Below are 25,175 nucleotides of genomic sequence, written 5' to 3' on the forward strand. Positions count from 1 at the left end.
TCCAGTAAAGATTACAAGGTCTCCAAAGATGAAACATTACAGTGTTCCATGCTACAGAAAAATGTGCAGAAAATGGATCTTGGATGTGAATCATGTTCACATCCAAGATCCATTTTGTGTTCCAGGACATTGCGTTCAAAAGGAAACAATGAAGGTTAAGGTGCTGACTTTCAGCTTCAATTTAAGAGAGTTTACTGTGTATCGGGTGAACAGAAGCCCTTTCATTTTAAAATATGAGGACTATGCATAAAAAGGGTTATGAATGCAACACTCAATGTGAACAATATGGATGCGACGGATCTAATGTACCAAAGCAATGTACAAAACAATATCTGTCACTGTCCCCTGTAGTGTAATAAAGGACACTCTTAAATGAACAGATACAGTACAAGATACATAATGCTGTAAATCAGAGTGAACACATATTTCATCTACTTTTAAAGCTATAAGGGAAATATAAGGAATGTTTGTTCAAAACACTGAGATGTGAATTTATTGAATTCCCAAACTTATTACAGTCATAGTGGAAACTAAAAGAGTACACCAGGGATTTCTTTCAAAATGTGCCTCACTTTTTCCACTTAATTTCTGTTTTTCTTTATTTCTAACACCACCCGAGGCTTTGATTCCCTGGTTTTAATTGGTGCTGGTAAATTGTTAACCATGGTCCATAATGCTGGATCTGACTAATTGATCCAGAATTGTGAACTGTTAGGTATTTGATAATTAAGTTTTCAAAAATGATTGAATTTTTAAAAATATTTTAGAAATACTTAGACATACTCTCTTGGCCCATTATGCTTTAGCCAGAGTTATAAAAAAGGCACAGCAGTTCCAAGTGTATAATTCAAATAAAATTGTAAAAGTCATTACTATATTGCGTCAGTTGTGAATGGCACATCAAAGCATCTGGAAGATTTATGAATGGGCGTTATGGAGTGTGCGTTTATGAATTCAGGTGTAGACGTCATTAATTGCTTGCAGCTTGGGGGATCTGGCGCTCCAGCTCATTATAGTGAAGCATCCTGCTCCTCCGTCCTCACAGACTGATCCGCTCTCTGGTGCTTTGTAGTCGCTTCTCCTCTGACTGCTGCTGAGAGGAGTGAACATTTTCATTCGGCGCAAGGAACAGCCAATGAGGTGGGGGTTAAAAAAGTAATTCTGGAAACTTACTGGGACCTTAATTGGACCAAGCATAGCATTAGAGGGCGTGGATTTAGGTCATCCAGCGCTGAGGTAAGAAACATTTATTTGTCATCAGTTAAAATCAGTTATAAGTTCTAAGCAATTTAAGTCTAAATTGTGTCATTGTGTGAAATATGAGAAGAAATAGAGCCTACAGTAGAGGCTACTATTTGTCATGTAAAATACCGAATGCAGTTGTAAATATGTTGTTTACCCAACTAATTTGCGCAAATACACAGAACTTGATGAACTTGGGTGATTTATTTTAACACTGACTATTTGTGACTATTTGCCGTCCGTTTGCACGTAATGTCACCACTGCAACATCAGTCCAGTCTGAATAGTAATTCAATTGTATGAAAATGTGTAACACAGAGCACATTATTAGAAACCTGCTCGATTAGGTTTCTAATTCTGTGCTCTGATTAACACAGGACCTAAATTATCAACATCTTCTGATCCTGAACGTTGGACCACTTTAAAATAACTTTTTATCAATTACTTAACAATCTGTGTGACTCTGGTTACAAGGCGGTCTGACCAGCTGTATCTGTCTAGTATCTTATCCTATCACCAGCATTGTTTCTCACAAAACTGAGCTGGACGATAGAGAGCAGACAGAAATATAATGTAAACTGTGTTTTAAACACATACATCAGTTAGTTGTGTTACAGCCATTTAATTAAATTACTCAACCATCCAATTCGGTGTAGCACATGTTATAACTTCCTTGGGGCCAATAAACAGTCAGTGTGGATGAGTTTTGCGCCTTTACGCACGGAGAGCGTTTGCAATATGTGACTAGACTATGATTTATCCTTTGTTCTTGTGGTGAGATAGTAGTCATTTTCATTACTCATTGGGTTATCATGTTTAAATTTAGCTACGGATAAAGGTGTTTGGATATAACGTTTATCATTAGAAGAGCGATGAACTCCTGTCTAGGATGATGATGATGAGGAGGTCTTGGAGCCCCACAGACAATATACCCACCTCAGATTTTTGTTGATTTACCCCTTTATTATTGGCAGAAATCTTATTATGCTGTTCAACCCATGTCCTTTAGATATGTTTATACATTATTATTTTATAGTATCAGTACAGCTGTCTTAGGCTTTATGTTACGGTTTGGCTGTAAAAGTCTGCTGCTGGAAGTCAGGTTACTGCAAATTGAGAACTGTGACTGACCACAGGAACAGCACATTAGGATGTGTTTGAGGTGCATTGTCCTGTTATTAAACCACTTGTTTATTGACCCTCATGTCAGCCATTGATCTATGTCTGTCAGTCACAATCTGCCTTCAGCTGCTGAAGCAGAATGAAAACATGGAAATGGAGAGTGTTGATGATCTGATCACATTGGTAGTTTAAAGGCATGTTAAAGCATTAGTCCTTGCCTTTGAATTAGAGATGCACACAAATCACAAACAGTGCTGCAGAAGGTCAACACTATCAGAGATTTGCATGAATACAGTTCAGTCTCATTTGCAAGTGGTCATTTTTGTGAAAATCGTCTACATTTACAAGGTCTTTGGCTTCAAGGTAAAACGATAAGGGTTGCAGTTTGTTCTTTGGTAGCCAGTTAATTCACCATTGGGACTAATGTGAAATGTTCACATCCTGCTCCTAACAACTTTAAATACACAAATTAAAAGCTATAATATTAGTTAGACCAACCCCTAGCATTACTTTTGAAAATCTCTGTCTCTCTCAATCAGTTTTCAGATGGCACCATTAGATGAAGACATTGCATTCCACTCCAACATACCTGTACCACTGGATATAATGGTGGCTGTGGTCTACTCTATTTTTGGTGAGTAAAGTCTACCTAAATTTAAACTCACGATAAAGAATTAATAACACTAATAATGCTGTCAATGAATTTTCTACTCATTCAGCTCGGGCTTAAATGAGTAACAGCATGAATCAAGACAGCCAACTGTGAAGCCTAGGAAGCACGTTTGCCTTTTTCATTTTAAACTGTGTTACTATGTGATATTAATTCCACTTCTGCCCATATGTAATATCTACTGTGAATATTTATCCTTTTCATCTATATTTACAGTATTTATGTGTAAATTCTATACCTGCATACGTCTATCCTTCCTCAGGCATGCATACATCAATGTACAGACCAACTGTACAGAAGGCCAATGTTGCAGCTGTTCATCTATTATCCGTATATGGCTGGGCCATGTACTGAAAAACAAAATGCCTAGGGTATTTTTAATCTCAGTTGTGATCAGTAAAGAAATGTTAACTTGTGAAGCTATAGGCATAACAAGCATAACAGCTTTACCTGCCACCTGAATTTAAGGGCCTGGAACTTCGTTAACACTAAGCATTGCTCAGTATTTATATATATGGCTGTTTATTACCAAACACTTGTGGGATAGTAATACTACTTTGAATTCTACAACATGAAAAGTTACATAATCATGAACATCTGATAGATGTCCCAATAGATATTTTCAGTCGTTGCGGTAATTTGTGTGCATTGAATCAGTTTCTGTTTACCCTTGTTTCCAGTCTTTATGCTAAGCTAAGCTAACTGGCTGATGGCTGTAGCCTTATAATTAACCTACAGATAGTAGAGGTGTCCTCTCATCTAATTCTCTGCAAGAAAGCAAATAAGTGAATTTCCCAAAATGCTGAACTATTGCTTTAGATATACAGTATAATTCTGACAACTTCTTTAGACCATTGCTCAAAAGCCAAAACCTTTTTGACATTAGCACCTTAGCCTTGTGACACACAATCAGCACTCCATCGCATTCAGGTGTTTTTGTCTGTTTTTCCTGCAGGAGTATGTTCACTGTTTGGCAACATCACACTGCTTTATGTCTCCTATAAAAAAAAGCACCTCCTGAAACCTGCCGAGTACTTCATCATCAACCTAGCTGTTAGTGACTTGGGCCTGACTCTCTCACTCTACCCCATGGCGATAAGTTCAAGCTTCTACCACAGGTACCACGCCTGGTCCTTACCGTGAGAATTAATAGGTATCAAAGCAAAGAAACAGATACAAAGTGGTTATTCTCACCACCAGAGAATGAGATACTTTCATGTGAAACGTGCTATAGGAAAGATTGTAGGTATTGCTTTTAAATCAGAATCCTTTTTCGTATTTCATGGTTTATTTAACAATATGGTTAGGACTATGATTGCATGTGATTTTACACATATGGAGTGTCATGCTATTCTCCTCTTTCCTTTCTTCCTCATTGATCTTTCTTCTTTGTCTTTGCTTTGCACTGTCCTCTTTCTCTTTCTCACACCCCCCTTGCCCTCCTACGCAGGTGGCTGTATGGGAAAACAGTGTGCTCCATATACGCTTTTTGCGGCATGTTGTTTGGCATCTGCAGTCTGACCACTCTAACCCTGCTAAGCATGGTGTGCTTTGTGAAAGTATGTTATCCGCTCTATGGTAAGTCTTCAAAGAAGCTATTTTTTCCCAATGAAATGACACAGGATTAACCATCACATCCATAAGTGGCTGATTGTTGATTTATCTGTGGACGGAAACGAAATGATAATCCCTCCATGAAGCGCTGCACATTAGCCTTCCTTTCATGACGTCCAAGTTCTGCACTCAATAAGAATTACCTGTGATGCTGGTTAATGCAGTGCAATGGACCCTTCTATTTGACCTCAAGAAATTGTGTTTTCCAAGGCAGTGTCACAAAAGGGGTCATGATGTCTACGTATATATTTTGAGCAGACACATTACTTGTCATTCAATCACCTTATCTTTATTCAGAGGCCTTATCTTTAAGCTGTTGTCAGGTTGCAGTCACCTAGTTGCTTATCCTCTACCTGAGCTAGCTTCAGCCAAATAGATTCCAAAAGAGATTCTGGCACTAGTCTGCACACCTCCAGTAACAAAAGTCCAACTTCTTTGCAAAAAATACTGCGGGTCTGCTCTCCTTGCCTATGGCTTGAACATGCCAAGGCCACAGTAAAAAAAACCCTGGTAAGCACTGTACCCAGTTTACTGCAAATAGGCTCCTTTGTTGGCTAATGGGTCAAGCTGCAATCTTAGTGAATGACACCATTCTCATCAACTTCACTACTGAGGAAACACAACTCAGTGTGGTTGAGGAGAATAACCTTAAAGATGCCCATTCAAAGTACATCTTACCTGGAGTTTCAAGCCATTCATGGCAACCCCCCTCCCTCCACAATTGTGAGATGTGTTATTTAGACCACACACTCCTATCTGAAGCCGATCAATACAAGTCGGATGAAGAGGCTCATAAAGCGGCAGCCCTGGTAGTGAGAGTTCTTAAGATTTGTATGTTCAAGGACAGAACACTGAATGGGGTCTCAAACACACCAATGCTAAAACACATTTATTCATTTCTTGAGTGACATAGGGGCCTATATGAAGTCAAGGAAGGCTGTGTTCCATCAGTTACACAAGCTGGCACAAAAACTAATAATGTGGCGATGCACATCTTCTTTGTGACTGCACCATATACTCCTGGATTTGTTATCCAATGGCAATCCCCTTTAGGGATTTCATCCAGCTTTAGTGAATCAGATGATTTTTTCATACCACAGAAGAACACACAGGGTCCAGTCATTTTTGCCTCACACAATCAGGATGCACCCAGACCGGATGCACTTCTGCACCAGAAGCCTTGCATTGACTCTTCCATCTCCGGTCAGAGTGAAGGAGAACTATCTGACCCTTACATATGCCTCATGTATGCAGTTGGCAGAAAGTTTGAGAAATAATGAACAATGACAGTCAGCCACTCAGAGCTGATGTAAAGGCATCAACCTGTGAGCATGCCAACTTCACACTGTGAAACCCACTGTGTCAAAGTATGCAGGGTCTGAACGATTAGCTTTGGTTGTTACCACATTGAAAAGCTATAAGCACTTTTGCTTTCAGATGAAGTCAGTCGACAAGAAGTATGAACTGGTTTATTTCAAGCAGACCCTGTGCTTAAAGGTCCAGTGTGTAAACTGTAAGTGTATAGGAGACCCTATTTGCAGAATATGGCAGAAATGGAATATAATATTCCATAAATCCAGAAATGGAATATAATATATCTACAGAGAGTGCAGGTCATCTTCCATGGAGCCTGTCTTGTTTCTACAGTAGCCCAAAATGGACAAACCAAACAGAACCTTTTGCGTTTTTTGTCCCCATGGTTTTTACACTTGGAAGGACGAGTTGTAGTCACTTGGTTGCAAACTGCAATTTCCTCACTACATGCCACTAAATCCTATATACTGGTCCTTCAAATGGAATAAGTGCTTCTGAGAACATGCAGGGGATGGCACTCACATGGTCACTCATGCTGCTTGAGAGAACCTGGGTTATCAAACTTCCTAAATATTTCCATCAGTCAATTTATTGTAACATATGTTTGGTGCAAATTCTGCCAGAATCTCTTAACAACATGAATAATAAAACATAAACTTAATCTGTCTTCACAGGGAACAGGTTTAACTCTGTTCATGGCCGTCTGCTCATTGCCTGTGCTTGGGTCTATGCCCTGTTGTTTGCCTGCTCTCCACTGGCCCACTGGGGGAACTATGGGCCAGAGCCTTATGGCACCGCCTGTTGCATTGACTGGCGCCTGTCCAATCAGCATACCACAGCACGCTCCTTCACTGTAGCACTGTTCATCTTCTGCTACATCCTTCCGTGCTGTGTTATTGTGGCATCCTACATAGGCATTCTGGTCACAGTGCATGTATCCCGCAAGAATATGGAGCAGCATGCATCGAGGCAGAAGAACATGAGCAGCATCCAGATGATTATTGTTAAGGTAAGAGGAGAGTCTGATAAATAACAATTATTACTTCCACCATCCCAGAGATACCATTTGGCTCATATAATATAAAGTGCTTTTATCCTTTCCGCTAGAGTCTCAATTTTAGGCACTGCTTTAGAAATAACATATTCTAAGAAAGTAAAGCACCATTGGAAGTGACTATTATGAAAGAAGTCTGTGAGCTTTGCTTTACTGATTCTGCAGTCTCTTTCTCTGTTTGAATCTCTTTTCACCTTGACATGCTTGCCCTCATCATTACTGTGTCTCCGTATAATCACATCCCAGAGGAGTATTATTAAACCCTTTGCACTCTTTCAACTACACACAGGATAAACACACCCACAGACAAAAATAAGCTAAGCCTGAAACTTAGCTCTGAGCTGAGTCATTTGGTCATACCTGTAATTACTGGTACAAATCTTGTCAGTTTCACCCATCCAATATGTAGTGAAACTTTAAAGTGCCTATCGGATAAAACTGACACCACATGGTAACAGCAATGTGGTGATGGTTCAGGGGTATAATATCAAAGTGCCCCCTTAGAGACAAGAGTCGTCTGGAGAGTTCTTCGCTCCTCCAAGAAATTTTCAGTGACCTCAATAGATCCTCCAGTGATGCAGCTTCTCATTAGCAAGAATTGGCTCTGGCTGTACTGTGATGGATGAGAAGCTACTGCTGCCTTTGCTGATAAACGGTCATCATAATATACCCTTCTCCAAGGATAACTCTGATTCATCCAAAAAAGGCTCACAAAAATGCCTTTCTGCTCATGTAGCATCTGACTGATACTGGCCAAGGTAAATGCTCAAACTCAGTCAGCCATACCAAGGCGAGGCAAATGTATTTATATAACACATTTTCCAGCTAGACATTGTTTAGATTATATCTTCTGCTTTTAAAGGGTAAGTCTGGTGATATTCTATATATTTCTTATTTTAACACCATGAAAAGACCAAAACCAACAATAAATTGATCTAACTAATAAGTCACTTATGTAGCCAAAGCCTGATAGATTATACCTCCGTGATTTAGACCTTCATTGTACAAAAACTATTAAAATTACATAAATGGGTCACAATGTTGCACTAGACATGAATTGACAGACATAGTAACATGTTGATGGTTTTGGTGTTTTCGTGGGATTTGTTGACACTGAGAAAATATATAAAACACTAGACTTACACTCGAAATACATGGTGATGTAAAAAGCACCAAAAACTGTTTTTAAAAGTATGCATTTTCTAAATTATATCAATTACACTTTTCTACTGTGTGCTTTTCTTCTCAAAGCTAAGTGTTGCTGTTTGCATCGGTTTCTTTGCCGCATGGAGTCCATACGCTGTGGTGTCCATGTGGGCTGCATTTGGACACATTGAGAACATCCCTCCTATGGCTTTTGCCATGCCAGCGATGTTTGCCAAGTCCTCCACCATTTACAACCCAATCATCTACCTAATGCTGAGGCCCAACTTCCGCAAGGTGATGCGCAGGGACATGGGTACTCTGTGCCACGCCTGTCTGAAGGGCTGCCTCTGCTCTGCAGGGCAAGCCAAGTGCTGCTCCAAGCCAGAGATCAGGGTCCGACTTCGCACAATCCACAGACAGACCAACAAATTCCCTTCATCCAACTGCTCTGCTCAACCTCCTATACCATTAAAGGACCACAGCTGTGAGAAGTGTACGGATGCTTTCGAATGCTTCGGACATTACCCCAAAATGTGCAGTGTCATTAACCCTGTGGCCAATGGAGACTCGTCTAAGCATCAAGACACTCCAGTTCCCAAAACACATAAGCAGAAGACTCAAAACGTGTGCCACAAGAAGTCTCTGCTGGCTACCATGTGTGCAAAAAGGACATCAGAAATAGACAACTTCCATATTAATTTAGAGATGGTTCCAGGGCATGCGAAAGTGGCATGGCCATGATATTTCTCTCAATTTATAATGTTTACACAATATCTCTGGATGTATTCTTTCAGGTTATGTTCTTTCAGATGTGAAATTACTAATCTATATTTTCAGGAAATCTTGTTCAGGAATGTACCATATAAGTGTTTGAGCAGCAGCCATGCAACCTATTTATTTTGTGTTGCCTGCTGTGTTTCATGTTGTACACCCATAAACAATCTAATGAGTGTCACTTTAATGCCCCTGAAAACTTGATTCAAAAGTATTTCTCTATCTTATTAAGTATTCATGATCTTTAGTTATTATTTAAGAGTTTAAAATCTCAGGACTGTGTGGATGAGGTTTGATTAGATTTGGTTGACAATGACGAAACAATCCACCAACTGTCTGATTCAAATGTTGATTCAAATCCTTATTGGTGCAAGTATAGAACTTTTTGCTCCTTTTTCCAAATTAGCCCTGACCCCTTGAAAATCAGTGAAAGGAGCACAAAGAAAAACAGAAATGCAGAAATCTTTTTCATCAATAAATGTTTTAGTTCTGGGTTTCAAGCATTGAGAAAGTATTGCCCTATGGCTCAAGTTAAAGCTGACATTCTGAACTTTCAAAATTTTATTTTGTAAAAGTGCTGTGGAAATACTTTATATTATACTTGATATTATTTCCCTACTAGTCATTGACTTATTTGCACCTGAGTTCACCCTCAGGGAATCTTAACACTCCGTTTACTATGACAGTCCAAGTATTGTTTACACTTGACAACTGCAGGTATATAGTTTTTGGTGCTTGATCACATATCTGTGTACACACTGTGTAGAACATTATTGTCTACCAGTATTATGAGAACTTCAAGTCATTCTTTATTACATGTACAATCAAAACGGAATATGTCTTTACGTGACTACCTAACAATGTTGTTTATTTCACTACATTGGTGGGAAAGGGAAAAACAAACCTGTACAACCCAAATAATGCAGCTGTAAATTCATTCATTAGTGCAGAAAGAATATTAAATTTATGTTGTCTGTAATTGTTGTTGCTGTGTGTAAATCCACGATGTAAAGTAAACATGACGTGATTGGGATTTGGGCAATCACTCAGGCCCAAGCCTGTCATTGACAACTCAATCGTTTCAGTTTCTCAGTCACTCACAGAAGTGTTTCTCTCATATTAGCATACCCCTCAGGCCTACTGCCGTTTCAACTAATCTAATTAAAAGGTAGTTGTTTACCATTTGTTTAATTACTTGTCATGTTGTAGGTCTTATGTTGCCAGGCGTACTGTTTTTTTTAACTTAAGTGGTTAATTAGATTTTATCTATGGATCGACAGGGTGCTGTTTAACGACATCCATAAATCTGATAGAAAATGGATGTAATTACTGTTAAGAAACAGGGAAGCCTGTCCACATTTTTATCCCTTATCTTTAATCGTTCATGGCATGGAGGGATTCATTTTCTTGAAGATAGTGAAGAGATTATTAAACTCACCGGGTAAAAAAATAACAGCAGTGGCTCTTTGATTTGCAAAAGTATACTATCATCACATCTGTATTCCATTAAAATATGATTTCAAACAGTCTTTTCAATGAGAACAGTCCAAGGAAAAATGTGTCTTTGGAGAAGTTAAATCAACACAATTTTTTTAACTCTTGCACTCAGGAAAAATTCTCCAAATTCTCCAAAACATCACATAAAGATATACGCAAACATTATATTTGGCCCTATTGCAGTTGTTTTAAGTCTAAAGTCACACTTACTGGGCCGTGATTGGTGTATACTGACTTGTTGCTGACCCAGTAAAACCTTTTTTAACTGAGGTATCGTTCCATTTAGTGTAGCCAACGTGCACAAACACCCTGACTGTTTAACCTGAATAGAACCTTAATCAGTATAATTGGTTACACCTGTGTTTACCCTACTGTTTCATGTCAAAATGGCTGCTATGAAAAAAAGTCTTATCCATAACTTGTTCAAGTCACTTTTAAGTACCTCAAGACATACATTTAATTTCAAGTTTTTTTTTTTTTTTTTTTTTTTTATTTCTGGGGTGTTCACAAAGCAGTTTTACCTCCATGCAATTTGCTTTAATTTTCACCAGCTGTGAGCACCTTTCAATTTCCTTTGTCCATGGCATTGTAGGAGAATAGTGCCCCTCAACAGCAATGTCAAAAGTCAAATGCTTTTTAATATGCATTCTAACTTATACTTAGTATTCTATATTTTGTCACTTTTCCACCACATTCTCACACAGCCTAGATTTAGCATGTAGTGTGGAATTGGGATACTAGCTACAGTCTGTCATGTTTTCAGTATAGTTATATCAATGAGCTAGTTGCAGGGGATAACTAATAAGATCTTAAGGAAATACTAAACTTGAAACAATAGCAGCTGAAGTTGTGTAATGCAATTAAGTACACATTTATGCTCAAATCTTATGAACATATGTACTCACAGTTTATTCTGTTTATCAAATGGCTTTCAATTAATTACAATTAATTTTTGTAATGATAATGTAATGACATGAAGACATCACAGAGACACAACAACCTTTGGATGGTGAGAACAGTATTTTGTAATCATGTAAAAATACTTGACACAATACAGCGCAGCAGCTAAAGATATTCAGATGTCATTACAGTAACTCCACACACTGAAAACTCCCAACAAGTAGCTAATTAGTCATTCGTACACTGTTACAGTAATTTGGGAAAAGGGAGGGGTACATAATCTACAGCTGGTCTCAGATCAAAAGAGACAGTTTGATGCTCTCACAAACATTTTATCTGCTGACCACTACTGGACACACAGATGACAAAAAGAATACACATGCATTAGTAGAATACTGTTCTAAAGTTCCTGTCCTGTACAATTTTAACCCCCCCACCCAGTTGAAACAACTTTTCTGCTTTTTACAGACTCATTTGTGCTTTGAGTCATTACATTTGTGTTGGGCTGGAATAAATGTTTACCACACACCATTTCATTGTCCCTGAATATGAATTTATAATTCTGTTAAAGCTCCAGTAACCAGTCTTTTCCAACACTTGACAGTGTTTGTATAAAAAGATATTACCATTGTAATAATTCTTGCTTTGACTTGTTTACACATGAAAGCAACTCATTATCTTATTACAATGAATTACAAATTGAACAATGATTTTTAAATTGAATCATTAGAAGACCCTGAACCCTGACCACATTCCTCTCTACTGTTCATTAAGATAAGCTTGGTAATTTTAACTTTCGCAAGTCAAAGTAATCATGTTATCATATCACACGACTACAAGTGTTCGTTGAGCTACCAAAGACAATTTCCCGATGAAAACAGTTGACAGTGAGCTCTGTGGTTAACATGAGTAACCAACATATTCTTCCTATATGCCATTTTCCGTGCTTTGACAACATATTACTATATTCAGCATGACAGAGATAATATATAAAACCCATGGCACATGAAACCCAAATGTTTTCTTGGTTTTAGTTTGAAGAAAGCCTTTAAATATTAGGCCCACAAACATTTCAGAAAACATGGACATCATAAGGCAGAAAGTCAGTTAGAGGGAATAAGGCAAATCTGCTGAAGTTTATCAGATCAAGGAGGAAGAGCTGCAAGTGTCCAATATTTTCTGAATGACATCGACCTTTATGTTGCCTTCCAGAGCTCGACAAAGCTTCCCGATTGTGCAGCCAATGCTTCCCTCCTTCATTTTCCAACGATCCAGCATCTGGTGCACCATCTCTGGCAGGCCATCACGGTAACAGTCATGCTCAATGGTCTCTATTTCCACACTGGTCAGACCCAGTTTCCGCGCACAGCGCTTCCATTTGTTCCCGATGTTTTCCCTCAGCAGATCCAGGTGCTCTTCAGTCACAGCATGATGCTCTAAATTACACAAAAGATAAATCTATTAGGGCAATTATTCGTTCAATTCTAATTAGAAACTGTTGTCCTGGACTATTTAAAAACTCTTATGTCTGCAGATCAGATGAGCATTATTTAATGCTCTTTTTAATTAAAATTAAAAAAAGATTAGTGGGTTAACTAGTTAGTTGACAGAAAATAACCAGCAACTATTAAGCAACTATCTAATATGTAATTTTTCAACTTCTCAAAAGAGAGAATTTGACACTTGTCTTTGCCCTATATCATGAACATTTACATTTTATGGAAAAACTATGAATCAATAAAATAATTAGCAGATAAATCAATAAGGGAAAATAAATCATTAATTGCAGCCCTAATACAAACATATGCAAACTGAGGGACAACAAAAGTGTACAGACATAGTACATCACATCTGTAACGTGAAGGAAACGTTGTTGGTTTACCGTATTTCATGCCTTCCTTGTAAGCTGAGCCATTAGAAGGTTGAGACAATAAACTACTGGAGGACTCGCAACTCCTGATACTCATCATGTTGTTGTTCCCAATCTGGATCCCGCTGGCATTCTGAATGAAAAGAGATCCTGGAACACGCACAAAGAACACACACATAAACACAGTCTCTCTAATGTCAGTCAAAGGCTGTGAACACTTCAGGCATCTAGATCTAGAATTTACTGAAAAAATGCTTCATCAAACAGACATGTTTGTGTCTACCTGGATCTTGTAGCGAGCTGCCCTTGGAAGGGGCCAGGAGACGCCCCGGGCTGATGTCAGGAGCAGATGTATCAGACACTGGGTAAGTTGGCCAGGACTGCTGGCGGTCAAAGTGGGAATGTGGATGTTGCTGGTTAAACTGTGGTAGAGAAGAGGTGCTGGCAGACATTGGCAAGTGGGATGGAGTTGGTGTGGTAGAGTTCATGGAATCATAGAGACCAGCAGTAGGGCGATGCCAAACCTCTTCCTGGCTGGTGGGCTGCACTGGCTCAGCTTTTGTCCAGGAATGGACAGAGGAGGATTTGTCTTGTTCAGGTTGCCTTATCGCATGATCTGAAGTGTTGAAGTGGTTTGGCAGGAAAGGATTTGAGGTGTTGTGATGGTAGCAGTTGGCAGCATCAGGCTGGTTGTCACAGTTGTAGCTACCGTGTTTGTGGTACTGAAACTCCCGATCCAGTTTCTCCTCCAGAACTGAAGGGTTGCTAATTGCCTTTGCATCTGCCTCAATACGCTCATTTTGGATGTCATGCATGTCCTCAATACTGGCTTCAACCGGCACGGATACAATTCTGTCTGAACTCACCAAAGAAGCTGGGAAATCTTCAAGGTAGGGAGAGAAGTTAAAGCAATAAATCTACTCAGTCCTTTTCAGAATCAGCTTTGTGGCCAAGTACGAGTACACATAGAAAGGAATTTATAGGAATAGACATAACAGCTACAAACAAAGACAACAAAGCTGAACAAATAAAAGTTAAAGTACAGACAGGACTATTATGTACATAAGTATTTAACAAATATTATATACACATATTTTATACACATATATACCCCTATTTATATACATATAGAAAAAACTATTTGAATTTCAACAATTTCTCTAACTTTCTAAACATTTAGAACGTTCAATGTAATACAACCCGCTGGACAACAGAGTGTATATTAAGGCTATCTAGATCACGAACAGTGCTCACCTGCCGAAAAACAATCAGGGGTCACCGATAAAGATTTCATCTTCTCAACAAGGTCCTCTGGGCCTTCATAAGATTTCTGCATAAAATCAGACGGAGAATCATGATGCAAAGAATTTGTAATTATCTGGGTGTATCTTTACCGGATTATGAGATCAAATCCTAAAGAGAATATAATTACCATCAGAACAAAAAGATCTTCCTCTACATGTGGTTCAAGCTTTTCTGTGTAGAAAGGATGGAAGAAGTTGTAGCTCTCTGCAGGAAAAGGAAAAAGGAGGGACAGGATGAGAGGCTTATTCACCTAATAAACTGAAGGGGTCAAACATAGAAAAAGGTTATAAGTATTAAAGTAAAGACATATTAGTCTGGATGCAGCATCAGCTTCAAATTAAAGCAAGAAAGTTTACATACTGTATGCTTGTGACAAAACTCAACAACAGCTGAGAGCAAAATCAAAACCCTCCTGTCTGGTAAAAATTCTGTAACGCTTTTTTCGGGAATTCAGGAATTTGGGAAATAATTTGTCAATTCATTCAGGAAATGTTAGGAATTTCCTGTATATATTTATATATTTGTGAAAATACTATAATCTATAAGAAACAAAAAAACAACGATGAAGTACTTGAATGTTATTCTCTTTGTGTGATTCCATTAGACTGTCATATTACATGTATATGCATTAAACCCTATCCTTTAATCTTTATAGTATACACACCCACACGCACACGCACACGCACACACACACACACACACACACACAAAGCACACCTTTAAATGTTGGTCGTTGCTGTGGATCGTGATCCCAACACCTCTTCATCATCTGAACTATCTCTGCAGGAATGTCGTCTGGGATAAGGTCCTCTGCCGGCCGGTCACCGTTTCGGACACACTGGCTCATTTGGTCTTCACTCCTGGCATCTGAAAATTAAAAAAAAGTTACTTACTTTGGTTGTCTTCACGCAGATAGTCATTTTAAAACAGTAATGTTTAATTATTCATATATTAAATGGGTCTTGCTGACATCCCAACTCACTTGCATATGGCTCTTCACCAGTGAGGATGACCCAAACCACAATTGCGAAGCTGTAGACATCGGACTTCTCAGTGGAGGCTGTATGTACACTCTCCAGGTGCTCAGGGGCCATGTAGCTCAGTGTGCCAGCGGCTCTCGCCCCAGCTGATCGCCCCATTCGACTCTTCCTGCGAGACTCCTCCTTTGTGAGTTTGCTCCATGTCTGGCAGGTGGCCAGGCCAAGGTCTGCAATCTAGAAAACACAGAGGAAAAAATACCTAAATGACCAAGATTATCCATGCATGCTTTCAAAATCATAAATGTGCCAGGGGCCATCGTGTGTAATATACCTTGATGTGAAAATCCTTGTCCACTAAAATGTTTTCTGGCTTGATGTCCTTGTGTATAACGTGTTTCTCGGTGAGGTACACCATCGCTTCCAAAATCTCTAAAATGATTCTGCCTTTGATGGATATTGGCACAGAGACCTAGCAACAGGCAGGAAAAAAATAACATAATACGAGTTATTTAAGGCTGCAAACTACTGATAACAATTAGTGGAACTACTGAAGTTATAGACATTAATTCTGAAACTTTTTAACGTGACCACAGACATTAAATCTGCTGACCGTCTCGAGCATGACCAACAAGTTGCCTCTGGGGATGAGTTCCATGACCAGCGAGCAATCTCTGTCCTCCATGATCACGCCCAGCAACTTGACCACCCGTTCATGGTTCAGGCTTGCCATGATGTTCCCTTCCTCCAGCAGTGACCTTTTACTCTCCCTGGAAAGTGCAGTAAAAACAGTGAGAGCCAGATATACATACAAGTGGCATAACTTGCATCTTGTCTAGTCTCATAGTGGCACAGGATGTACAGAGGCACTGATACGATATGCTAGTACATAAAAATTATTCAAATTAGTTCCACACAGTGAAGTGCAGATTTTCACTGCATGCATCGATATACTAAAGATATCCTGAAGTATCAGTACCGGGAGAGGAAAAACTTGAATATGTGCATCTCTTGCATGACATATACGAAATCTCATGTTGAGGCTGCAAAAAAAAATTCGAGGAGAGTGACTGTAAATGTTTCACCATCAGAAAAGTTGTTGTTGTATCTGGTTTGAAAAACGGATGTTTGACCTACATCCGCATTTAAGATAAACTCGTGGCTTTTTCTAGTCTTTGCTATAAGGAAGTACTTCATCAATCAGTGCAAGTCTTTTCAAAGCACAGCCTGAGGATGGACACAATCTCTATATTGCCAAACTAACTCGGTTTTCACACTGGCAACATTCGTCCACCAATTTCCTATCATTTTACATAGTAAATGAACTTTCTATGTCCCGTCAGAAAGGGTAAATAAGATGAGTCTCACTGTTTGGAGAGTCTGTCTTTAGTGTACTGTCGAGCACATGACTCAAGTTACCATGTAAGAGACGACGGGGAATACCCTGCATGCTCCATACAGATACACCACTGATACACACAACTTACTCGTTACGAAGAGGGCCTGTATACATAGTCTTCAACACCACCTGGCCGAGGGTTACATGGTAACACAGGTACACCTCTCCAAATCCTCCGTAGTCCAGGGGCTCTTTCTTGATGAGATCAGTCGATCTCATATGGAGAGAAGGCTGTGGCGCGGTGGCCATAACGTTACCTGTTCATAAAAACACCATAAAAACACAAGAAGACAACAAACACAACATATCAGCGGGTGGGGGGGCGGAAAATGATAAAAGTGACTAAACACACGGATTATGTCAAACACAGCATATGTAAATAAGCTTGGGAGACAAACTGAATGACTGAAGCGGCGAGTCGACCATCTGTAACTTTCAAAACACTGAGGATGTTAAGCTAGCTTAACGCCTGACGTTTCCGAAAGTTTTCGGCAACAACACAAACTCAAGCCCTCATAACGTTTACCAAACACTTTACCCGAAAAAGCAGGGCAATACACACAATGTCGACAAATGCTGGATTAAAACGGTTACCAAAACGATGCTGTACAATCCAAGTAGGACACTTTTATTTGTAACGTAGTTCCGGGGTTTCCTCGACGTCCTCCGTTCAAAAGCGAAACCCAGCAGGCGGCGTAAAAAACTACAAACAGCCTCACAAGTCGATAACAGAGCAGGACGGCTGGGGACTTCAGGTGTTTGTGGCTGAAAGTGCCTAAAACATGTCCCATAACAAAACATGAACTCAGGATGTGATATTAAGTTGTTTCATTTCTAACTTTGTTCACACTTTGTTCAGACAAAGAATTCCTCTGACATAGGACCGCTGTAAATCTTGTCGTGTGGCATTGCCGCCACCTACTGGTGAAACTAATTATCGCAGACTGTGGACTGAACCTTGCTTTGCCCAGTAGTAGGACTGTATCTTTGCCCATTTGAGATTTTTAAATGGTGAAACTGAAATACTGTTCTAAGTGTCTGTTTACCTCTACACAGTTTTCAGCTGCTCCAATCACCATCTGCCATCTGAGAGACCAAATATTACAGTATTTACAGAATAAAGAAGCAAACTGTATTGACCTTAATAGGCCTATTTTGGAAGTACAACAAACCAGCCCAAAAGATGCCATAGCCTAATTTAAATAAACCAGAAAACAAGCAAAAAAACAAGTCCATTGATAAAACAAGCGTTTATGTGAAACTAGAGCGGGAAACCACCTGAATTGTAGCCTCTGACAGCGTGGGCGATGTATGACATGGAGGCCTACATTTTGGGCAGCCTATCTGTGAACACCCACACTATAAATTCCTCCTTTTGCACACTAAAGCCACAACAAAGCAGTATCATATTTACCTGTCTTGTATTGTCATGGTTTCCTGGTTTAAATTTTTTTCTGTTTCTCTATTATTCACGTTTGTTGCTGGTAATCTTCAGGTTATTTGGGAAACTTTCCAGATGTGGCAGTTTACAGTTTATTGAGCACTGTGACAGAATATTAAACAAACATATCAGTGAATAATATTTCCTCATTTCCACCCACAGTTGAAATTGTTTGATGAATAATCTGTGACCTAGATCAATTGGTCAGACTCATTTTAATATCAGTCAGCTTTGACAAGTTGCAGATACTTTGGCAAATTCAGTCCAACCAATTTTATTATTAACAGCACAAGTTATTTCAGGTATTCAACTATTATATGAGGCTATGGCTGGTTTAGACTAATGGAGGCAAGAATAAGATGAGCACTCTCACGGAGGAACAGTGCGGCGCAGACCTCCCATTCAAGCTGCAGTCTGGTGGTCACTGCCCCACATAGAACAACAACAGATCATCAGGAAGTTGAACCAACTGGCGCCTGCGGTGTAAACGTGCTGTCAATGTGGGGCAGTGGGTAGCAGTACTTCCTGTTGATGTTGTTAACATGATTATTATCAATACAGAACTGCCAGGTGGTGTCCTCTGCCTGTAACAGCACAGCTTCCCATGCTGTTAATTGCCTGCCCCAGTCATCTTACTGGTTTTCTGTTCAGCTGCCTGGCTCTTGGCTAGCAGGGATGTTTGGGACAGAGGTGGATAAATTGTAGCCCCCTCAGAGTTGATGGTGTCCTGCAATAGGCTGGTTTCAGTGTCCTTCTTGGTGGTAAAGTAGAAGCTCCCAGGGGACAGTCGCATCCAGGTGGTCATTTTCTTTGGTGGCACCATTGTCTGTTTCTTTCCCTGAGGTTTGACAGGCTTCTCAGTGGGGGTTGTCCTGAAGTCCCTTTCTGGTGTAGCCATGCTGACAACTGGCTCTTCCTCTGGTGTTTGGAATGTCCCTTAGGCATGGACGGCGTCTGGGCTACCCTTTCCGATGGTGTCATGTCACATATGATGCTCTGATGGTGGAGAGGGCGACCATCCAGGGTGCAGGGAAGGTAGAGGCCCTGTGTGTGGCTGATGTGACCTATCCTCCCCATCTCCTCACTGCCACTGGATTTCTCTGCTTCTGAGAACATCATGGTGTTGAAGGGGCGGTCCTTCCTTCCCTCATTCTGGCGTATGCATTGGCACAGGAAATTGGGACAAAGAGGCAACGTTGCTCTCAAAGATGGTTGGAAGCTTAAGTAAAATCACTCAAATGAGTTTGACTCTTCTTCTGGTGTGAAATTGGAGGTTAGTGTTCTGAGCCAGGAGGCAAAAGCCCATAATCTCTTCCTCTGGTGATGACTGGAAAACATGAATTCACCAACTTTATGTAGTGCCCATCTCTGAAAACCATCCTGCTTCTTGGTTTACAAACATGAAGTCCAAGGCAGTGGTGTCCAGGATGTAAAAATATGAATTGGTATATTTATGGAAACATTTTGAAAGTGAAAACTTCTACCCCTCATTTCTTTCACAATTATATCCCATCTCACTTCATGGTGGCCCATTGTATTCCTTTAATATTTCCACAGGGGCCTGGCTAATTTTGCTCTGGTATGTGTGGACGGTATGTTGTATTTTTAAAGTTTATTTTAGGGTTAAGTATTTGCTGTCATCGCGCTCGACGGGCAGGCTATTAATATTCTCATTTCTATCTATAAGGGGAAAAAAGGAAGAAAAAAATCAGGCTTGGGTTAAGAACCACACTTGTGTCCATACAAAACTTTCTCCATAAAAAAAATAAAAAATAAATAAATCCGCGCTTCTTCTTTTCAGCAAACTTCAATTCCCAGCATTCAACACGGGGAGCTTGGGCAGCAGCGCTCGGCTCGCTTGGACGCGGAGCTGCGGCATTTGCGCCCCTACCGCGGGTTTGGGAAGGCGTCAAGCCGCTGGATAAGCATTTTTAAACAACGAGGGAACACAGCGTGGCGTTTCTTTTCACCGCTATCTTTCAAACGGGGTCTTTCAGCATGGGTAATGGCATCAACAAGGTATGAGCCTCATCTGTGTGGAGACCAGTGTTGAGTTCAAACACGAGTGGTCCCCTGTGTTTTGAGTGGAATTAAGGAGATGATGATATAGTGATCGTCATCTTAGACAGTGGAGTATTTGAACAAAAGTTGTGTCTGCTTATTAGTTTAACAATGGTTCAGTATATATAGACAGGACAACTTTAGTGGTCTAACTATGAATATTTAACCTACTTTGACTTTTGGTCACTATGAATCATGGGTTGTAATTTGTAATTATCACATCATATTTTCAGGGTGTCATTTGAGTCAGCTGTTTCAAGTTCTCTCAGCTGCTATAACCCCTCAGTGTATCAATGATGATTTGACCATGCCTGCTTCAAACTTTTACATCTCTATCTCTTCCCTCATAGGTCCTGCCTGACCTGTACTTGGGAAATTTCAAAGGTGTGTCTAAGTGTAATTTTTTCTGTACTCATTTTGATTTGCTTCTTGTATATGACTTTCTGTGTGGTGTTATTTGTCTATGTCAGATGCCAGAGACCGGGAACAGTTAGCCAGAAACAACATCACACACATCCTGTCCATTCATGACAGCGCGGCTCCCATCCTCCAGGTGAGACGCTCTCCATCTTTTTATACATAACACCTTTGCCCTTAGTATGCATCTTGAATTTCTCATTAATCTTTAAGCAGAGTGAAGAAGCAAACAAGGATGAACAGATCTGATTGGCTGACGCTCCTCTTATTGGTGCACATGACTTTAGCTCTGACCCGGTCCGTGAACCAGTCTGTCCGGTTGTTCAGGAAGAAGTGCTGCTTTCTTGAGCAAATATCTATCTGTCCCAGGGTGAATAAACAATAAGCAGGGGGAGTTACTTACTCATGTGATTGTTGGAGTATCGTGAAAACAATGCCAGTCAACAACAGTTGGTTAGGTCAGTGTGCTGAGTTGTGTGCTTGTGTGGGTTTGAGAGTGGGCGGTTGTTCTTGCTTCAGCCAGTGTGGACTCTGCAGTCTTGCTTCATTATTATTTTTTCTAGGTTAGTGATGTTGGATGTAAAGTTTCTCTAGTAGCTGCAAGTGCAAAAGCAGCTTATGTTCTCAGTCATTTAAAAGAAAAGAAGGAGATTGCCTTTATTCCTCCACAAACTGTAGCACAGGCTTTTTTTCCTTTGCCATCACAACCTGAAAAGCCCCGATGTGCAGTGGTATTTATCACCTGCTGTTTATTGATTTGTGTTAAATGCATTAGAGCAAGTGACTGCTGACAGCTAACTAGTACACTTTGTCCCTCAGGAGATGACCTATCTCTGTATATCAGCAGCTGACCTTCCCACACAAAACCTGTAAGTACCAAAATGTGCAGCACAGAACAATGAACGGCTGAGGCAGAAAGAGAGAGTACCACATCCATTTGAGGCTGCGCTGTGTGGGCGTCTGAGGTTCATTTTCTTTCTTTTATAACGTGTAAATGATATGCTTTCACAAGCTCAACATTTAAATGTGAACTTATTTTCTGATTATATTTACAGTAGCACGGCTGGATTCAGCTCTTGGTGCACTGTTGTCCTCTTTCACATGACATGCACAAACATATGCAGGTGTTTTTAATGTAACATGAGACACTGGGGAAGAAAAAAGAAAAAATCAAAGGCATGTATCGCCAAGGGATACCCTGGTTTACACACACACACACACACACACACACACACAAATCTTCTATGGCCAAATTCACATTTCAGGCAGCCTTATAGCAGGAAGGAAGTCTCACAGCTCTGTTCTGCAGCTTTAGCACGATGGTTGGTGCTGTGCCTCTATTTATACGTACCCCCACTAACACCCCTCCACACACTTGCAAATGAATATGTACACACACACACACACAGACACACACAGACATATACACACTAATACCCCTGTCACTCTTACTGCCTGGATGCCTCATACCTCTTCGGTTCAGAGTGTGAGGTGTTTGAAACCTGTTTTGTGAAACATGACACCAACTCTCTCAAACCTGAGATAGACACACCCTCATCCTGATCTGTCCAGGATAAGAAATAAAAGGGGTTGACAAGTCAGGTGCAGAAACATACACGGCATGTACGAAAAAACCTAACATGAACACAGCCACTGGGCCTTTAGATGCATGCAGGAGCTGTAAGTGTCGGTGACAACAAAATAACAGCACGTAGTCGCAGTTCTTACAGCAGTTCTTGCTGTGTTTAATGTGGTCATGGCCTGTTGCAACAAACCATTTTTATGCTCCACAGGACTCAGCACTTTAAACAAAGCATAATGTTCATGCACGAGTCCCGCCTGAAAGGAGAAGGCTGCCTCGTTCACTGGTAAGAGCAAGACTGCTTGTTGTATCTTTACCTTAAAGCTAGAATCAAGTTGGCTAGTTAAGCAAAACAATCATAGACATGTTGAATATAAATGCGCAGTTCGTGAAGAACTGAAAGAAAAAAAAGAGAAACCAAAGATCAACCAAGTACACAAGTCAACCCATGTGTAACTGCTGCAGAGTGGAGATTAAATGATAAGCAAAAGCCTATTCTTGAACTTCCCAAAACCGAGTACAGTAACACAATACAGTCACATTGTGTGATTGCAGTGGGGTGGCTGACCATATGTTCACAGGGGAAAGTTATATTTAGTTAGATAGAGGGTCTTCTCAGAAATACAGGGGAACAGAAGGCTATTTATAATTTCTGCATTGCCACAGGTTTTTCTACTTTACTTACTGACTGAAGAAAGTAGATTTTATACGAATATGTAACATGTAAAGTGTGTATTTTATCAGTTTCTACACCTCAGTCACTCAGTCAAACCCATCTATTTTACCACATCATTCTTGTATTTTATTCTCTGTCCTCTTGTCACTTTCTGCAGATATTAAATCTGACATATACTACTGAGAATCTTTGAGCTACTTTACATGATCTTCAGTTTAATTAGTGTTTTCAACCTCTAGTTCTCATATAATATGTTTACATGCACATTAGTACCCTGGTTTTCCGTTCGGTTTATCACATATTCGAGTGTGGCATTTTCATAGAATATAGATAACCTTTTGTTTATATCCCTGTTTACATGGTTCAAATATTTTCCAGTATGTTGTATTTAGCTTCTTCATCTAGTTTTCTATAGTGGAAGACAGGAGCAACAATAAAATATATTCTCTTTATTACCACTGAAGACTTGTACTTTTATTTCAGGCAGAGAATAATCAGAAAGCTGGATATGATGTTTACATGTTGCAGGATCCTAGTTTCTGACATAAATTATGTAGACCAGAATAAGGGCTTATCTGTATTTCTGAAACCAGGATGTAATAGTTACATGTGCAAAACATAATCAGAATACACAAAACAATCCTGATCATTACTGGGATGCTCATTTGCACATTGACAATTTCACTTCTTACAGTTTGGCAGGTGTCTCTCGTAGTGTCACACTGGTGGTAGCTTACATCATGACGGTGACAGGGCTGGGCTGGCAGGAGGCGCTGGCTGCAGTGAAGGTGGTCCGACCCAGTGCTGGCCCAAACTTGGGCTTCCAGCGCCAGCTCCAGGAGTTTGAGGCTACTCAAGCTGATCAGGTGAGTCCCTAGGAACTGAACGAGGATAAAATACAGTACAAGAGAGTGTGGAATATATCACTGCCGTACTGAATAGACATGATTACTGATTTTTATTATTATTTAGTCTTTATTAAATAAGGACCATGCACACAAACATTAGATTTAGCTATTAGCTCATTTCCATCTGCAATCCCTGGGCAGGTACAAACAGAAAAATCACCAGACACTAAAAAAAAAACATTCATGTACTTGCAACACCATTACATAATTATACAGACAAAATACAGGCACACATCAACATATAAATACCAGCATGTTCACCTAGTACTATAAAATTACAATTCATTGCAATTAAAATTCTTTCAAGACTTTCAAATGAATGTTGAATACTGTAATAATATATACACTATCAGTATTTTGGATTTAGTAAAAAACTGTTTTCTTTTCCTGCAGTTCAGAGAATGGCTACAGATGGAATATAAGGACAACCCCTTCAATGACGAGGCTGATATACGTGACTTGCTTGTTAGGGCGTCTAAAGTCAGTGGAGAGGAGGTGAAAAAAGAGGCATCAACCCCACCTGGAGGCATCTGAACACATCTTTTGATGAGATATTTTGCAGCTCAGTCTGGATCATCACACCACCATGTGATGCTACAGTATTCTGGACCTATCTGGAGGTCTAATGTGCTTTGGAGTGGACTAAAGTCAGGATGGCAGCTGGAATGATCCTCTAAATATCATACACATGAACACTGGAGGAGACACTAATATATGCATTACATATTAAGATTTTTGCATTGATGGATGCTTCTGGTGCTGTTTTTTTTTTTTTTAATTTATGAATGTTGTGAACTTTTTTGTATTGTGTCATGATGATTTCAAATAGTGAAATAAAAGCAGTAAAGTCAAGTGTTTTTGTGAAGTTGTCAGTCGGTGGGCTGCCATATTGAAGGTGATAAGTCACATTCTGTACTGTGTTTACGTCTCTGTTTCCTGGTTGTCTTCCTGTTTGTCTAATGTGCAAGGGAGATCATGCATGGTGAAATCAAAAACACCAAGATCACGTTCTTTTATCGCTCTGTCTTCTCAACTGTCTTTAGAGGCTAAAGCATTTAAAAATACATTAATTTTATGGTGAGATATTACATAAAGCAGTCTTCTAAATACTGTAGATATCTGCACATGTGCGCGAATAGCCACTGGAGGGCAGTAACACTAAGAAAGTAACCTATATTACATAGTAGTTTGAATTGAACCGTGGTG

At 39.8% G+C, this 25,175-nt stretch overlaps 3 protein-coding genes across 4 annotated transcripts; 2 read left to right on the top strand and 1 right to left on the bottom strand.

Annotated features, from left to right (window-relative positions):
• Positions 1 to 2,910: 2,910 nt before the first annotated feature.
• Positions 2,911 to 10,078, top strand: opn7a (opsin 7, group member a). Its single transcript, XM_051407444.1, has 5 exons — positions 2,911 to 2,998; positions 3,990 to 4,152; positions 4,485 to 4,612; positions 6,637 to 6,971; positions 8,268 to 10,078. The coding sequence occupies exons 1-5, from the start codon at positions 2,911 to 2,913 to the stop codon at positions 8,901 to 8,903; spliced, it is 1,350 nt and encodes a 449-aa protein (XP_051263404.1). The 3' UTR covers positions 8,904 to 10,078.
• Positions 10,079 to 11,318: 1,240 nt separating this feature from the next.
• On the bottom strand, positions 11,319 to 17,681 carry ripk1l (receptor (TNFRSF)-interacting serine-threonine kinase 1, like). 2 transcript variants are annotated; one of them, XM_051407380.1, is made up of 11 exons: positions 17,423 to 17,681; positions 16,973 to 17,141; positions 16,099 to 16,255; positions 15,820 to 15,957; positions 15,491 to 15,722; positions 15,226 to 15,375; positions 14,636 to 14,712; positions 14,458 to 14,533; positions 13,487 to 14,086; positions 13,216 to 13,353; positions 11,319 to 12,769 (listed from the first exon to the last, which is right to left on the bottom strand). In XM_051407380.1, the coding sequence occupies exons 2-11, from the start codon at positions 17,131 to 17,133 to the stop codon at positions 12,474 to 12,476; spliced, it is 2,025 nt and encodes a 674-aa protein (XP_051263340.1). In that variant the 5' UTR covers positions 17,134 to 17,141; positions 17,423 to 17,681; the 3' UTR covers positions 11,319 to 12,473. The 2 variants fall into 2 exon arrangements, with proteins under 2 accessions (XP_051263340.1, XP_051263332.1); XM_051407372.1 differs by having other exon boundaries at positions 17,479 to 17,675.
• Positions 17,682 to 20,148: 2,467 nt separating this feature from the next.
• dusp22b (dual specificity phosphatase 22b) lies at positions 20,149 to 24,821 on the top strand. Its single transcript, XM_051407519.1, has 7 exons — positions 20,149 to 20,344; positions 20,737 to 20,770; positions 20,857 to 20,939; positions 21,623 to 21,672; positions 22,597 to 22,671; positions 23,756 to 23,927; positions 24,363 to 24,821. Exons 1-7 carry the CDS (start codon positions 20,324 to 20,326, stop codon positions 24,501 to 24,503), a joined length of 576 nt encoding a protein of 191 aa, XP_051263479.1. The 5' UTR covers positions 20,149 to 20,323; the 3' UTR covers positions 24,504 to 24,821.
• The last annotated feature ends 354 nt before the right edge of the window (positions 24,822 to 25,175 follow it).

Source organism: Dicentrarchus labrax, unplaced genomic scaffold (genome assembly GCF_905237075.1).
Source record: "Dicentrarchus labrax unplaced genomic scaffold, dlabrax2021, whole genome shotgun sequence".
Lineage (NCBI taxonomy): Eukaryota > Metazoa > Chordata > Actinopteri > Moronidae > Dicentrarchus > Dicentrarchus labrax.

Bases quoted from the DNA above. Each gene is read 5' to 3' on its own strand.
- opn7a (XM_051407444.1), top strand. From the start codon at position 2,911: ATGGCACCATTAGATGAAGACATTGCATTCCACTCCAACATACCTGTA. The intron at 4,613-6,636 runs GTAAGTCTTCAA...CTGTCTTCACAG, and splicing joins AGTATGTTATCCGCTCTATG to GGAACAGGTTTAACTCTGTT. The intron at 6,972-8,267 runs GTAAGAGGAGAG...TTCTTCTCAAAG, and splicing joins TCCAGATGATTATTGTTAAG to CTAAGTGTTGCTGTTTGCAT.
- dusp22b (XM_051407519.1), top strand. From the start codon at position 20,324: ATGGGTAATGGCATCAACAAG. The intron at 20,345-20,736 runs GTATGAGCCTCA...CTTCCCTCATAG, and splicing joins TGGGTAATGGCATCAACAAG to GTCCTGCCTGACCTGTACTT. The intron at 20,771-20,856 runs GTGTGTCTAAGT...TGTCTATGTCAG, and splicing joins GTACTTGGGAAATTTCAAAG to ATGCCAGAGACCGGGAACAG.
- ripk1l (XM_051407380.1), bottom strand. From the start codon at position 17,133: ATGGCCACCGCGCCACAGCCTTCTCTCCATATGAGATCGACTGATCTC. The intron at 16,256-16,972 runs GTAAGTTGTGTG...TGCACTTTCCAG, and splicing joins ACAGGCCCTCTTCGTAACGA to GGAGAGTAAAAGGTCACTGC. The intron at 14,713-15,225 runs GTGTGCTTTGTG...CTTTTCCTGCAG, and splicing joins GCAACGACCAACATTTAAAG to AGAGCTACAACTTCTTCCAT.